This window comes from Metarhizium acridum (assembly GCF_019434415.1).
Source record: "Metarhizium acridum strain ARSEF 324 chromosome Unknown scaffold_572, whole genome shotgun sequence".
Classification (NCBI taxonomy): domain Eukaryota; kingdom Fungi; phylum Ascomycota; class Sordariomycetes; order Hypocreales; family Clavicipitaceae; genus Metarhizium; species Metarhizium acridum.
In genome coordinates this window covers 258,677-276,225 of record NW_027094042.1, presented here as the reverse complement: position 1 = coordinate 276,225, position 17,549 = coordinate 258,677, and the positions used below count along the sequence as shown (strand labels likewise).

At 23.8% G+C, this 17,549-nt stretch overlaps 2 protein-coding genes across 2 annotated transcripts; both read left to right on the top strand.

Moving 5' to 3' along the window:
- Positions 1-2,813: 2,813 nt before the first annotated feature.
- GUA1_15 (GMP synthase (glutamine-hydrolyzing)) lies at positions 2,814-3,065 on the top strand (the record flags this gene model as incomplete). Its single annotated transcript, XM_066121905.1, has 1 exon — positions 2,814-3,065. The coding sequence occupies one exon, from the start codon at positions 2,814-2,816 to the stop codon at positions 3,063-3,065; it is 252 nt and encodes an 83-aa protein (XP_065973082.1).
- A 717-nt stretch (positions 3,066-3,782) lies between these two features.
- GUA1_14 (GMP synthase (glutamine-hydrolyzing)) lies at positions 3,783-4,034 on the top strand (the record flags this gene model as incomplete). Its single annotated transcript, XM_007817178.2, has 1 exon — positions 3,783-4,034. One exon carries the CDS (start codon positions 3,783-3,785, stop codon positions 4,032-4,034), a length of 252 nt encoding a protein of 83 aa, XP_007815369.2.
- Positions 4,035-17,549: the final 13,515 nt, after the last annotated feature.

Sequence of the window (17,549 nt, the reverse complement as noted above, 5' to 3'; positions counted from 1 at the left end):
TCATTTCTCAGCTAGGCGTCTTGGTCACGTTCGGTTTCGATCTGGGACCTTTGTTTTCTCGTGGGAGTGGCTTGGTGGCTGTGGCACCGGCGGCCCAAGGATTCATCCAGAAGCGCTCCGGAAGGTTTTGTCACGAAACAACACGGCAGGTTTGCCTCCCTTTACGGCAACCAGAAGCGACGGGCGCCCGCGCCATTTTCCTTTTGCCTCGCCGCACAATACGGCCCAGTCTGCATGCAGTTGGGCCTGTGATTACGGCTGCACTGCAGGCAGCAGAAAGCTTGCAAGCAACCGAAGACCCGGTATGATGGTGGTGCCGAGGGACAGAGGCGCAGAACTGTCACCCGGCAGATCAACCTGCATACGCAATGTCAATCTTGATAACAGTGGAAGTTGTGACGGGTCAACCGGACCTGTACCCGAACGCACGGTGCTGGATTCCCAGGAGCGGTGCGGCAATAACCAGCATTGCCAACTTGCATGGGTGGATTGTATGGCGGCCATGTTTCCTCTCATCTGCATACTCCACGCTGACCAGAGATTCTGTGTAATTATCAACAATCTTTGGCGAGGGGCGAAATGTCATGTGTCGTCGTTCAAGGGTGATCCGACGCTCCGCCAGCGAGCAGCCATGTCCTGGGCTGGTCGTATGTCGACATCAGTTGCCAAATGAAAAATTACAGTGTTAATTGTCTACAAAACTTGAGCTCCGTGCTCGAATATTGTGTAGCCTATCCATACTACTATAGTCTCTGGAAACAACTATAATCACTCACGGATACTTCCCAGGTTCAATGTGATGGAAAATTCACAATGGCGTGAATCGCTTTCATGGCTGTGTGGATAGAGAATTTGAAGGGGAAAAGGGATAAAAAAGAGGGATAAAAAAATTATATATAGATAGCGACATCTACGTAAAAGCTAAAATCGAAACCAAAAAGATAATATCCTTCTGTACTTGTCCTTGAAATCGGATTTCTTAGCAGCTGAGTAAGTGAAAGCGCCCGTAGATCGGGAGGCTTCTAAAGATAAGAAACCAGATCCATGGTAATCACTCTGCTGTTCTAGCATGTTGCATGGTACTTGGTCAGGTAGGTCGCTACCCTAAGGTGATAGTGCCGCAGCGAATTACATTATCGAAAGCTCAGTTAGATTACCAGATAGTTTCCCACAGAAAAGCGGCCCGTCAAATACCTCAACCAGTTTCTTCGCCTGCCGAGCCCGTCGTCTGGGCGAGGTGATGTGAGCCGCCTTCCCTGCTGGCTACCCGGATGCTTAATATACGAGCTCGACGAGCCAGCTGGATATTTCCCCTTGCTTCGTCAGGCTCACTGCCGTGGCTGCACTTCTTCTCTCGCCGAACCTGTGAATATGGAGGAAGCTGGGTTAGAGTTGGACCACGGGATGAGAAGCCAGGAACTTTAAGCACATGGGAAATCTTAGTACTACGCATCCAAGTTGCTCGCGCCTTTAACACAATGCGTCGTTGGGTCAGATGAAACCTGGCTACGACGCCAGTCGCAATTCAGACTCTACATAGAATAGACTATTCCCTGGTCCAATTCTTCGCACTCGTTTCTCATGACACGTTGTTTTGCGGATTCCAATGGCCAGTGTGCGCAACAGACTCGGCACCCGGCGCATGCAAGCAACTTGTATCACTGCAATGGCCGTCATGATACGGCACGGGATCATGCCCCCGACCAACCTGGCAAGAAAGGCACCAGCCACCCGCGATTGTCAATTCGCTGACGCAGTGTTGAACATACAGTAGTCGATGTTCATGTTGTTGTTCGTGCCTCCGTTGTTGAGTGCATCAGTCGGAAATTTGTATTCCCTACCACTGGCACCTAGCACAGCAAAGCTGAGAAGGAAAACCATGCCCTGCGTGCCGCCGTCCAAAGCTGCAGAGACCAGGTAGTTGTACTTGATGAAAGCAGCCGGGTGGAAGCGACGGAGATACCATTGGGCAAAGATGCCGAGGCCAAAGTACAAGAGGAGGGACGAGTTGACACCTACATATAGCAAGGCACAGTTCCAGAAATATCGTCTTCACACGACCCTACCTAGTAGCTAGTGTATCGCGAGACATACGGTTCGTGTATATACTGTTTATATAGAGCCTTATTCTTCTCTTCTTTAGACCTTTTAGGTGGAAATATCATTTGCACAATGAGCGACACGGATGAAGCGGCGCTGCCGCATACTACTTTTGACACCGTCCTCGTCTTGGATTTAGGATCTCAGACCAGTTATCTTATCTTGAAACGGCTTAGGTCTCGTGGGGTGTACTCTGAGATGTTACCTTATACTTAAAAGCTTAAAGATCTTACCTAAAAACCAATTAAAATTATTTTAAGCGGGGGACTATTAAGCGTGTATTCCCTTAACGCTCTAAGTGTAAATCTGATAGTGTTTAAGCTTAGTGTCCCCGTGCTAGGCATCTGCTTTGGTAATTAACTCATTGGTACTCTCGCCCTCGTTTGATTCTGTGCGATGATGAGCTGATAGTGTTATTCCATGGGGAAACCTTAATGGCCATCCGAAAGCTTGGTAGCCACGCCGATCGGCTCTTCGAGGGGCTAGGAGACTCCTTGAACGTTGTGATGAGTCATTTCGATAAGGTTATTCATTTGCCCGACGGCTTTAAGACTATTGCCACCACTAAGGACAGCGAGTTTACTGGCATTACCTATAGGTCTATGCCGATCTTTGGCATCTAGTTCCACCCTGAGATCTCGCACACAGAGCGGGGGACTAATATTCTTGCCAACTTCGCTCTTAAGATCGGCGGCGCTTAAGTAGAGTGGAAAATGGATAACTTCTTAAAGAAGGAGATCGTTCGGATTCGAAAGTTGGTTGGCGACAACGCCCAGGTTATTGGGGCGGTTTCGGGGGGAGTGGATAGCAGCGTGGCTGCCAAGCTAATGAAGGAAGCTATTGGAGACCGATTTCACGCTATTCTTGTTGACACAGGTCTGATGCATCTGAACGAATGCGAGCAAGTCAAAGAGACTTTAGACAAGCACCTAGAAATCAATCTCATAGTGGTGGATGGATCCTAGCTTTTCCTTGACCGCCTTATAGGGGTCACGGAGCCTGAAGCTAAGAGGAAGATTATCGGCGGGACTTTCATTGACCTCTTCGAGATTGAGGCACTCCGTATTGAGAAAGAGGCAGAGAACACACTTCGTGCCGGAAAGGTTGAGTGGTTCCTTCAGGGGACACTGTATGCGGATATTGTGGAGTAGAGTGTAAAAACGGGTACCCGTGGGCACCCGTGGGTATCTAAGTTTTTCTTGGGTTATTCGTAGGCTACTCGTTTTATTATATAAGTGGTTTAAGTAAACTATAAGTAACCTAATATAAAGATAAGTACCTTATAAATACTTATAAACGTATAATAATATAATATAATAATATAAATTATTTTTTTTAAATTAATTATAATAATTAATTATAATAATTAACGTTAACTCTTTAATATTTAATTATATTTATAATAAGTCTTAAGTTTAAAGTATAAAGTAAGTTATATAAGTTTTAATTAAGTACTTAAAAACACTTAATATTCTTAATAAATAATTATAAGTATCTTATTTTCTCTTATAAATTTATTTAAGTTTTTTTTTCTTACTTATACCTACTTAAAGCTTACGGGTAAGTAACCTACACGGGTACCCGTGGACCTTTTACACCCTATTATAGAGAGCTTAAGTTTTAAGGGAGCCGCCAGTTCTACAATTAAGTCTCATCACAACGCGGGAGGGCTCCCTGCTCGTATGCAGAACGGCGAGGCGCAGTTAAAGCTACTTGAGCCGCTTCGAGAGCTGTTCAAGGACGAAGTGCGGGTGTTCGGTCGGCAATTGCAGATCTATGAGGAGCTCATTAGCAGACTCCCCTTCCCGGGACCCGCTCTAGGGATCAGGATTATCAGCGAGGTTACCCGTGAGCGAGTCGAGATTATGCGCAAGGCAGATCACATCTTCATCTCCATGATCCGAGAGGCTGGGATCTATAATGAGGTCACCTAAGCCTATACCGCACTTAATACGAACAGAGCCGTCGGTGTACAGGGAGATGCTAGGGTTTACGGCTACATCTGCGTTCTGCGAGCCGTGACCAGCCTGGATATAATGAGCGTTGAGCTATCCCTTTGAGTGCGCTAAGGTGCCACTTTTGTAACAGACCCACTTTTTCTGCGATACCTAGCAGGTACCTTTTTAGTAATAAGGTCGGCCATAAAACCTTTCACACTAAAATCCTTATACTAAAAATTCGGGCATTTATAGCGAAGCTAACTAGTAATATTGTAAGCATCTTAATAGCCGATAATGCGTTATTCGTCTGCCTTAAATACTATTAAATTAAGTAGCCTATTAATAAAGGCACGATAAGGCCTTCTTTTAACCCTATGCTCGATTTTAGCCCTTTTTTTATCCCTTTTTCTATGCCTAACCGCGAGGCTTAAATTTAATAACTTTTGTTAACCCCTTTATCACTTTTCCAGGAATTTCTACCTTTATTATTAGTAGAAAAATGGGTTAAATACATTAATAAAGGTCCCTAACGTGGCCCTTATAGCCCTTATAAGAAAAGCTCGCGCTAGCACGATTAAAAGCTTACTTACGTTACAGAAATCTACTTGTATATTACTATTTTACTTTATATAGAAATTTATAAGAAGACGTAATTAAGAGACTATTAAAAGGCTTTAGAATCGTAAGATATTATGCTCTCGCACTAAATACTATAATTTATAACTTTCAATTAATTTAAGCTACTTTAATTAAACTTATAGCTTATTAACCTAAGCCTTAATACCTATAATAATACATTTATCTAAAGCCTTAAGCTATTATCGCCCCTTTTCCGGGTTAACGAGTAGTCTAATAAGATATAAAAGGCGTCGCTTTAATTTTATATTCCAGGTACTTATATTACTATAGATAAGTGTATTATTAGCTATTTTATTAGCCTAAACGCGATACACACACACACACCTATAACTCTTTACGTGGTATCGCGATCTAGTTACTTTTTAATTCTCGTAACTTACTTCTTAAGGATAATAAGGTTCTTAAATAAGTAATAAATTAATTTAAATAGAGTAATTAAATGCTTTTAAAATACTAGTAATTTTAATTATATATATTATAAGTTATAGCTTATTATAAGTGTAAATAAGTACTTAAATAACTTAAATAATTTAATTATATAATATAAGCTTATATAAAACTAACTAAAAGACTTAATAAAATATTAATAAAAGACCTTATAAAACTAATTATAAAGGTAAAACTTATTAAATTAAAGACTTATATATATACTTATTCTCTTATATTAATAATGTAATTATAATTAAATATATATTTAGCTTTCTTTAACTTATAAGTATAAATACTATTATATAAATTCTCCTTAAATAAGTAAAGCTTATTACTTTTATAAGTTAATAATAAGTAGTAATAATTAAGTAAATCTATTATATAATCTTTTAATTTATAAATTAATTATTTAATTATAATTTTAGCTCTCTTATCTTTTTACTTAACTTTAAAGTTTTTAATATTATTAGATTAATTTTCTCTTCTTTTTTCTTTATAATATTAAAACGTTTTAGTCTCTTAAAGACTCTTATAAAGTAATATCTTATAAATTTAATAATTATCTCTTAAAATAATTAATAGCGTTTAATAATATTATATTAAAACTCTTTTTATATTAATTCTTTTAAAATTAAGTTTATAAAGCTTATACCTATAAGTAATTTATTATATATTAATTATTCTTATATATACTTTTATAAAAGGTTTATTATATTACACGTAATCTTTTAAGTTAAAGAAAGGTAATAGTATCTTACTTAATTTACGAGAGCTTTACTTCAATTAAAGGTTATTATATTTAAAATTACCTCTTAAATATTTTCTTTATAATTAAAGTATTTATTTTTTATAGCTAATAATATAACGTTAGTTTTTACTTCTTTCTTAGCTTTCTTAGTTTCTTTAAGGTCTTTTAAGTAATTAAAGAGTTATTTAATAGTTAAAAGTTAATTTAATATTATTATTTTCTTTTCTTTAATAAAGCTTTTATAAAATAATAATAAAGAAAAAGATAAATTAATATTAAATAATAAAAGTTAATTCGTTTATTTTCTTAATTTTAATCTTAAAGGCTTTAAAGTTATAAAACCTTAAATATTATTCTCTTTATTATTACCCTTGTAATTAAAGTTATTAAAACTTTACTATTAAAATATCTTTTTTAAGTTTAATATAATAATATTTTTCTTAATCTTTTTTAAGACTTTTATAAGATTAATAACTTTCTTATTTATTTAATCTCTTATAATCTTAAAGTATTTAATGATTATATTAACCTTATACCTAATAATTAATTATTATAAGTTATTATAAGTAATTAAGTGTTCTCTTAGAATTTTAAGTTACGTTCTTTTTATATAATACTATATCTTAAATATAATTATATTCTTATTAGTTATAGTTTATTTAATTAATCTTAAATAATTATATCTTTATTAGCTAATATAAGTATTTCTTAAAATAAAGCCTTTAATAAGCATAATAATATTCTTCTTTATTATAAGTATATATAATTTACCTTTACTTTTATAAAGACTTTAACCTAAGAATTTAAGGTCATTATTTTTCTCTCTTATTACTTTAAGATATACTTTAAGCTTATTTATAGCTATATCTTATAAAATTTATAAAACTTTATTTACTCTTTTATTATTTATAACGTAGCTCTCTTTTAATAAATATAATTAATCTCTTAAATATAGCTTATAATTACTTTTAGTTAAGGTTTTCTCTTTAAGTACTATTATTTTTTAAGTATAAATATTCTTTAATTTAACTTATTTTCCTATTATTTTATTTAAGTAATAGCTTATAAGTCCTTTAAAGTAATTAATTAAAAATACTAAATATATATAATTATATTTTTAGTTTTTAGTTTATAGTATATATAATACTAGAATATAATTAAACTTATAAGGGTAATTTAATAGTTAAAGCACTTATTATTATCTCTTAATAAACTACTTAAAACGTTAATTTTTACCTCTTATAAAAGAGTTAAACACGTATAATATCTTACGCTTATAATTAAATGTAAAGTATACTTAATAGCTTAAAAAGTATATAAATCTTATAAAGAATTATATTTTCTTTTAGTATATATAAATATTCTATAAATTATATTAAACGCTATATATAATATTTATTAGAGTATTATTAAGTCTTTTAATCTTATAATTAATTAATTTATATAGTTTTTACTTAATAAGTTACTTAACTTATATAATAAATAAGTGTAATATAACGTTAAGAATCTTCTTAATTTCTCTTCTTATAATATAACTTATTATTATTAATTTAAACTAATTTAATTAATAGTTTAACCCTTTTTTAATATAACTTTTAGCTATAAATCTAAATATTTCTATAAAGTAATTATTTTATAACTCTTTAAATATTATTATAAATATAAGTAATAGTTTTTTATAATACTTATTAGGGATTTTTAAGTTCTTATAAACTTTACGCTTATAATTCTATTACTTTTAAGGTTAATATAATAATAATTAAAAGAGATCAAGGTTAATAAGGTTTTACTTAATAAGCGGTTTCTCTTTTTTTATATAAAACTTATTAATATATATAAAGTATATTCTTTTATATATAATAATAATTATATTTTTAGTCTTTAAAAATAAGTATACTTAATTCTTTTTTAATTTAATAACGTTAGCTTATACTTATATTTAAGCGGTTATAATTAAATACTTTTTAAGTTTAATTTCTTTAAAGATATCTTTTTTAATTAAAAACGCTTAAAAAGCTTAAATACTTTATTTAATTAATACTTAAATATCTTCTTATAAGGTTTCTTATACCTTATAAGCGAGACTTAAAGGGTAAGTAAGCTAAAAGATTTAATCTTTAATAGCTTAAATTTAATATTATACGAAGTAATAAGTAAAAAAGCTTTATAATACTCTTAATAATAATAATATTAAGGGTTATAAAGCTTTAAGAAGAAAAGATATAAAGGCTATATTATATTAAAGAGAAGAAAAAATATTAATATATGTAAAAGGTAAGAAGATTAAATGCTTAAGAGGTATAAAAAGCACTTTTTTATACTTATAATATATAAGATTATAGCTTTAAGTGCTTTATTTAAACTTTATAATAAATTATTATATAATTTCTTACTTAATATTACTTAATTATTAGTTTTTCTCTTTTATAACTCTTTTCTTTTAATATCTCTCTTTTTTATCTCTTAATTATTTAATTATAAGTAATTAAGTTTATTATATTTATAAGAACCTTTTAAACGTTATTTTAATTATCTTTAAGATAATTCTTAAAGATTAATTTATATTCTTTATTATTATTAAGATCTAGTAAGATTATAATAATAAGCTTTAAGTTAATTCTCTTATTATTTATTAAGTACTTTACTTTTCTTTATTTAATTAAAGTTTCTTTTAAGTATATATTAATTTTCTTTAACTTAAATACGCCTTTTACTTTTAAGTTTATAATAAGTATAACCTTAAATAAGGTAATACTCTTATATATATTAAAATAATTATTTATATAAAGCCTTTAAAGAGTACTCCCTTAAATAAAGCTAGCTATTAGAGTAAAATAAGGCCCTTTAATTATTTTTATTAGTTTATTCTTAATAAGTTTAAAGATAATAATCTTTTATATTAAAAAACACTTTATTATTAGCCTTATAACGCGGTTTTTATTTCTATTAAAATAGCTTATTTTAACGGTTAATTTCTCTTAGCTATAATTAATTACCTTAAGCGCGTTTATACTTTACTTATTCTATTATATAAAAGATTAAATTATATTTTATACTTTAATTACTTTAACTTCTTTAAGAAAATTATTATTATATTTAAAGAATATATTATAACTTCTTTTTATAATTATATATTCTTTAAAATATATTTATATAAGTCTTATAATAATTATATTTAAAATAACTCTTATATTACTTTTTATAAATAGTATTTATACTTAGCTTATAAGCCTTATAATTCTAATTATAGTTTCTTATTTAAGCCTTTTCTTAAAAAGAATTACTTATCTTTAACTATTAAGGTATGTATTAATTTAAATATCTCTTCTTATATTACTTTAAAGAATACTTTACGTATTATAATTAATTACCCTTATTCTTATAATAATAAGAGACTTATTAAGGTTATTACTTATAAGGTAATTAAAAAGCTTAATAAAAAGATAAAGAAGAACGTTAAATTTAAGGTATAAGTAAAATAAGACTATATTTACTAGTACTTTAACTTTACTTTATATAATTAATTAATTTATATCTTATTTTATTAACTTTTATCTCTCTTTTAAGTGCTTATATTATCTTTTTCTTAGTATTAATACCTTTTACTTCTTTTAACCTATTTAATTTACTTTATAATACCTCTTTTTAAATTATAATTTATAAGAGGTTTAAGTAATATTAGACTTTTAAATAAGAAGTTCTATTTTAAGGTAATAGGGCTTATTTACTTCTCTCTTTAAGGTTAATATAATAGATTAATTTAATAGTTACCTCTTTAACTTATAATTATTCTTATAATATATTAAATTATTTAATCTCTTTATACTCTTAATTATCTTAGCTTTAAGTACTTATAATTAAAGTTAATTATTAAATAATTAAGTCTATTAATAATTAATATTATTAATTATAAATAATAATAAAATAGCTTTTATCTTTAAGCTAAAACCTAATACTTTTAAGCTTTATTTAATTATAAAGAATTAAAACCACTTATATTAAGGTTATACTTATATAAGTTTTATATAATAATTATATAATTTTTAAAGTAAAATTATATATTTCTTATTAAACTTTTATAATTTTTAATATTAATTTATATAAGTTAAAATAAAGGTAAGTTCTTAGGTTTTTAAGCTATTTTAATAATTCTTTTATTAGCTTACTTACGTTTAATATAAGTATTATCTTTTATCTCTTATTTTAAGCGTTTATTTCTTCTTTAATTAACGTTTCTTTACTTTTTAAGGGTATTTAAGTGTTATTAATATATTTATTAATCTTTCTTCTTTTAGCTTTTATCTTTTACTTTAATTATAGCCTTTTTCTTAAGATAAAATAGTTAAGAATAATAGTTTTATCTTTAAAATAAGTATTCTTAGCTTTAATTAATTAATATATTTATTAAAATAAACTTATCTCTTTTCTTAATTATAATAAAGAGTAATTTAATCTTAAGATACTATTATAGGTATTATTTAAGCGAAAGTATAACCTTTATTTTCTTATCTTTAAGCTTCTTTACTTAATTCTTAATTAAGTTAATCTTATCTTTAATCTTAATTATTTAATTACTTATATTATAGGTAAATTAACTTAAGTAAACTCTCTTAATTTTCTTATTACTTTTTATAGCGTTTAAGTTTATCTCTTTTTATTTTCTTAATAGCTAATTATTTATTATAAAAAACTATTAATCGTTTTTATTAAGCGTAAACTTCTTTAAATAATCGCTTAAAATTATTTTACTTAATATAATTCTATTTAATATTTTAATTTAATAAGCCCTTAAAATAATAGCGTAATTAATAATTTTAAATAAGCTATTTTATCTTATAATAAGCTTTTTAATTATAAATATATTAATACTTCTTTAAACGTTATAAATAAGTATAAGGTTATTTAAATTTAATTAATCTTTATCTCTTTTAATTAACTTAACTTATAAGTAATTAATTTATTTAACTAATTTTCTCTTAAACTTATATACTTTTTTCTTAGCTTTTATAACGTTTTTTACTTTTTATTATAATAAGTATACTCTTACTTTAAAGAGATCTTATTTTAATTTTATCTTATTTTATTTAATTAACCTTTAAGTTAAAAACTTAACTTTTAAAGGTAATATAAGCTTTTATTTATAAATAAAATAAAACGTGAATTTCTTATAAAAAGCTTAAATAGCTATTCTATTTACTAATAGTACTCTTATTAAATACTAGTATTATTTTCTAGCTAATCCTTTTATTTTAAATATAATTAAAGCTAAAGACTAATACCTAGCTTTTATAATTATATTAGCTTTTAAGTTATATTTAAATATTTAAATTCTATAAGCCTTAATATTCTTAAAGGCTTCCCTTAAATTATCCCGTATTTTTAAGCTATTATTATAAATAATATACTTATAAACTTTAAATTTAATAAGTATTTTATTTAAAAACTTTCTTATTATTAATACGTTTACTTTATAAATTAATTTTACTTTAACTTAATTAATAAGATTATACTTAGCTTTAAGTAAGTAATTAAAACTATAATTAAATAATAAATATTAAGTATTAATATATATCTTACTTATAGGGTTTTTAAGAGCTACTAGTATTAATATCTCTTATAGCTATTATAGTATAAATTACTAGTAAGTCTTATAATATACTATTATTTCTTTAATTATATTTTATATTATTCGCTATTAATATTATTATTTAGCTACTTAATAAACTATTTTAACGCTCTTATAACTTATAGTTTTATAGATCTTTTTAATTATTAATTATTAATAATTCGCTTTATTAATTATTAATACTAATCTCTTTATTATTTTAATTAATCTCTTTTAAAGCTAATTATTTTTTATAAAGAATTACTTAACTCTTATTCTTAGCTTTTTATATTTATTATTCTTAAGATTAATTAATCTCTTTAAAGTTAAGAGAAATTTTATAATTTAAAGATATTTTAATAAGTAATCTTTATACTCCTTTAACTTAAACGTTAATACGTTTAAATAAAGGTTAATAAAATTCTTTATATCTTCTTTAACTTCTTAATTTATTTAATTTAATAGGCTAAGCTCTTTTCTTAAGAGTTTATTTATAATTCTATTAATTACTCTAAGAATATATTTAATTATAAAATTAAATAATAAAATATAATTAATTTATTTAATAATTAATAAGCTTAATATATTATTAATTACTCTATTAATTTAATAAATTAAAACTAAAAAGTTAATCTTTAAAATAAAGTAAATACTATATAAATATATTTTAAGCCTTCTTAAAGTATAAATAATAGCTTTATACTCTTATTTTATAATATTATACTTCTTTTTAGGTTTTATTTACGTTTTACTTTTATACCTTATTAAATAACACTTCCCTTTAATAATTTATAATAAAGTGTATTCTTATTTTATATTACTAGTATTAACTATTAATATAATCTCTTTATAATTCTTTAAGAGATTAAGTATTATAAGAATAAAAGCTTTTATTATTATATCTTTTAGGGTTTTTATTATTATTTATTAAGCTTTATTTTATTTTTATTTTATATTCTTTCTTAATAGTTTAATAATTAAGCTTATTATTTAAATATATCTCTTAATTTATACCTTATAATAGTTTATTAACCCTTAAAAGAACCTTATATTCTTTTAATTTTTATACGTCTTTTATTCTAAAATCTTAAGTATTTTTACTATAATAGACTTTTATTTATACGTTTTATAAATAAATTCTATTATAATAGCTATTTAATAATAGAACTTTAATTTTAATATTAATATAATATAACCTATTAGCTTAAAGTTTATAAGTACTTTATTAATATTAATTTAATATTTTAATATAAATTTTCTTACTCTTAATAGTATCTCTTTATTATTATAAGTAATTATAGGTTCCCTTATTATTATATTATTTATAAAAGAGACGTATATATTTAATATAAGATTATATAAAATCCTTTTTATAATTCTTAGAAATTAAGCTATTAAGTTTATAGCTTCTTATAATAATATATATAGTTATAATAAATCTATTAACGTAAAGATTATAATTATATTCTTACTTAATTTTATAAGAGCTATTTAATTATAGCTTAAAAGTAAGTTTATAATAAAGAGAATCTTAAATATATTAAATCTTTTATTAAATTTATTTACTTTTAATAAGATATAAGTATCTTATATTATAACCTTATTATAATTAATTATTAAGAGAATAAAATATACTTTTTTATTCTTCTTTCTTATTAAAAAGTAAGGGTTTTAATATAATTTATAGCTTTCTTTTAAATACTTATACTTTATTTTTTTCTTTAATAATTTAATTAATTTAACTTAAAGTCTTAATAATATAAAAATTAATTTTACTCTTTATACTTTATATTTAATTACCTTAATAACTTAAGAGAGTATAATAATAGAATTTACTTTATTATAATAGAATAAGTTTTACGTAATAGCTAGTTTATAGTTTTTAAGAATAATCTTAAAAATATAAGCTTTCTTTAATTATAAGAAGTTTTTAACCCCTTTAAGCACTTAATTAAATATCTTTTAATTTACTTTAAATTCTTTTAATTACTTAAAGAATCTTCTTATAATATATTTTAAGTACTTATTATCTTTTTTAATTTAATCTTTAACTTATTCTTATTTCTTAGTTTTTTAATTATAATTACCTTTTAAGGTTAACTTATTTAATAGAATATTATCTTTTAATTACACTTTATTAGCTTTTCTTTTATATATAATATTTACTTAAAGATTAATTACTTATACCTTTTAAAGCTTCTTTATTATTACCTTTATTTACTTACTTTATTTTTAATATACTTTTTTAATTATTAAAACTAGTATTTTCTTCTCTTTCTTAATAAATAAAGAAATAAACTCTTCTTTAAGTTCTTCTTTTAATAGCTTATAAAATTTATTATAAGTATTAAATTCTTTATTAAAGGTTAAAGACATGTAAATAGCTTTTTTTTCTCTCTTCTTAATATTTTCTTTAATATTATTATATTATTTCTTTTATTATAAATTTTTATCTTTTTAATCTTTTTAATTAGGTTATTAATTAAGATTTTAATAATATTAAGTTTATAATTATAATAGTTAACTTATATATTTACGTGTATAAAACTATAAAATATATTTAATAGTTTAACTTTACTTTTATAAAGTCTTAAATTTAAGAATAAGTTTACCTTATTATTTATAGTTTATATAATAGTATTAATTACTTATTAATTTATTAATATAAACTCTTTTTCATATATCTTAGATTTATTTTAGCTATTAAAAGCTTAATAAGTTAACTTATCTTTAATATATTTAGCTATTATTAGGTTTATTTTAACTTATATTATAGCTATTTAATTATTATTTAACACTTATCTTAATATATTTAACTTACTTAAATTAAATAAAGCTAATATTTTACTATATATTTCTTATATTTAACGTGGTATTTATAATATTTAATTATATTTAACTTTATTTAACACTTTAATATTAGGTAAATAATAGTTTTTTACTTATATATTCTCTTACCTTTTTAATGCCTTTTAATTACTAGAATTAAATAATTTAAAAAATTTTAATGTTTTTATTATAAGTAAGTAAGTTTTTAGCTATATTTTATTAGCTATATTTAACACTTCTTATATAATTAATTCTTTTACTTAAAATATAATACGTATAATATTAAATTTATATTAAATAAGTAACTTTTTACTCTCTTTATTATAATTAAATAATACTTAAGTAAGTCTTATAAATAATATACCTAAAACTAATAAAATATAAATAGTATTTAATATAATATATAAATAAATTAAAGTTTATATATTCTTAAGGTAAAGATAAGTTCTTATCTTCTTATATATATATATAATTTTATTAAAGAATAATATTATAAATATATTCTTTATAAGTGTATATATCTTTAAACTTACTTAAAGAGTAAACTTTATATTAATAATATTTTCTTATAAGCTATTATCTATTAAAGCACGTATAAAAGGTACTCTCTTATAATTAAGTTACACTTATAAGTATAATAACTTTTAAGTATATTTAAAAATCCCTTTAAGCTATAAAATTAAGTTTACTTAAAAGTTAATTTAATAATTAATTAATTTAAGTATATTTTAAAGTCTTTTTATAAGTAATACTTAAAGTTTTACGTTTATATTTATTAAAAGTATATTACTTTTTTTATTTAAGATTCTTATTATATTTCAATTATTTTTAATATAATTCTTTATAATTAATATTATATTAAATATTAAGATTACTTAATTTAATTTTAAAGTATTTTTATTCGTAAATTTAATAGGTTTCTTTAAAAGAGTTATTAATTTTCTATTATATTACCTAATATTATTAATATTATTAGTATAATTATTAATTTCGTTTCTTATTAAAGTTATAAGGCTTAAAAGTAGCTAATATAAGTCTCTTAATAAAACGCTAATCTTTTTAAAAAGCGTTTCTTTATATAATTATATTATAATTCTCTTAATTAAATAATTTCCCTTTAATTACATTATTTACGCTTATTTATTAGCTTTATCTTTAATAAGTTTAATTATTTTTAGCTTAGCTTTATTATTTTAAGCTATAACCTTACTCTTTTCATTCTTATTCTTAATATTATTTAAATTATCTTTAAGCTTTACTTACTTATACACGTTTACGTTTATTAAAAGGTTAACTTTAAATTTAAAATTATAAGCTTAAGCGCTTTTTATTGTATATATTTTAAATATTATAATTATTATAATAAATAAGAGTTTAATTAAAGGTAAATTATAAGAATTACTCTTTTTTAACACTTACTTAAATATATTAATTTACTTTAACTTCTTTTATAGTATTTTAATCTTTTCTTATAGTATATTTTATTTCTTTAATAAAGTATCTTTAAAGTATTTTACTTAATTTAAGTATATATAAACGTATACATTTAAAAATAGTTTAACTTAAAGTATAATAAGTCTTTTTATATAACTTTTAATAATAAGAAACTAAGATAAAAGTTATAATAATATAATATATTCTTATACTTTAATATTAATTATAAAAACACGCGCGTTTACGTTATATTAGGTAAAGTTAAGCATTTAATTATACTTTAAGTAAGGGTATTTCTTAGGAAAATATTCTATATTATTATAATAATAGTATTAAATCTTTTATTATTCTTTTATATAAATGTAATTAATTTTAAAGTAATTATTAGTATTATTATTATTTAATTCTTTATTCTTAAATTAAATATAATTAAATTAAATTAGTCTTTAATTATTTTAATTAAGCTTATTACTTTTTTAAGATAAGTTCTTTTAATATTACTTAAGTTATTCTTTTAAGTTAATTTATCTTTTAACTTACTTAATTAACGCGATTTTTATCTCTTTAAGTTACTTTATAATTTCATTTATTTAATTAAAAGAAGAATTAATAATAAAACTAAATTCTTTACTCTCTCTTTAATTTCTATTTACTTCTTTAATTATAAATTTATTTTAATATAAGCTTTACTTCTTATAATTATTTAAGTTACTTGTAACGGTAGCTTAGGTTCTAAGGCATAGTAGGTTTATTTCTTAGGAAGTAAGTTAGGTTAAATACTATAAAGTAGCTTTTAAGTAGTATTATAATAAAGCTATTAAAAGTATAACTCTTAATAGTAAAACTATTACTTAGATTAATTAATAGAGATTTAAACTACTTAAATATAGGAATACCTTCTCTTTAAGTACTCGTTTATCTCTCTATTATAGTTCTAGATTATTTAAATCGCTTAATAATTCTAATAATTCTATCTTATTAGATTATTTATATAATCTAATAAGCTATTACGTAACCTAATATTCTTATTAGTTAATAGCTATACTTACCCTTACTAGTATAGCCTAGCTTCTCGTGTCTCGTATAGTAACGTTTATAATATAATACCCCTTCTTTATTAGTCTTATTCTTAAGGCTATTAAAGTAGGTTAGCTAGGGGTTTTTAGGTAATTCTCTCTTCTTTATTCTCCTTATATATTATTATATTAACTAATTATATTTTAAGACCTCTTATTTAATCTCGTAAACTTTCTCGTAAAATAAACAAGTAAAACGCTTTTCTTAAGTTAATAATTAAAAACCTAGTTAATATACCCGCTTATTTCTTTTATTAAGATTAAGGCCTCTAGAATTATAAGGCGTTTAACGTAAACTTATTCTATTATTATAAGTGTATTCGTTTAAATAGGTCTTATTATAATATAAATTCTCTTACCTTATAATAGTTACGTTATATTAATACCTAATACTAAAAAGCTAAGTTTAAACTAAAAGCTATTAAGAAAGAACTTAAAAAGGTAAGCGTTAAGGTGCGTTACTTATAAAAATAAAAGAAATTATAGCTTAAGAAAATAATACGTGTAGTTACGCGTAGTATTAATAACGTTAAAGAGTTAAAGTATATAAAATGTAAGAAAGTAAAACGGCTTTAAAAGATTATAAGGGTTCTTTTTACTTCTTTTAAGAATTTAAATTTTACTTTAATTTATTTCTTAAATATTAAGTTTAATATTAAGTTATTAAATAGTATTTAAGAGTTTAATTAAAATACGTTTCTTAGAAATAAAATTATTTAAGTAACGTTAAGTAATTTATAAGGTTTTTA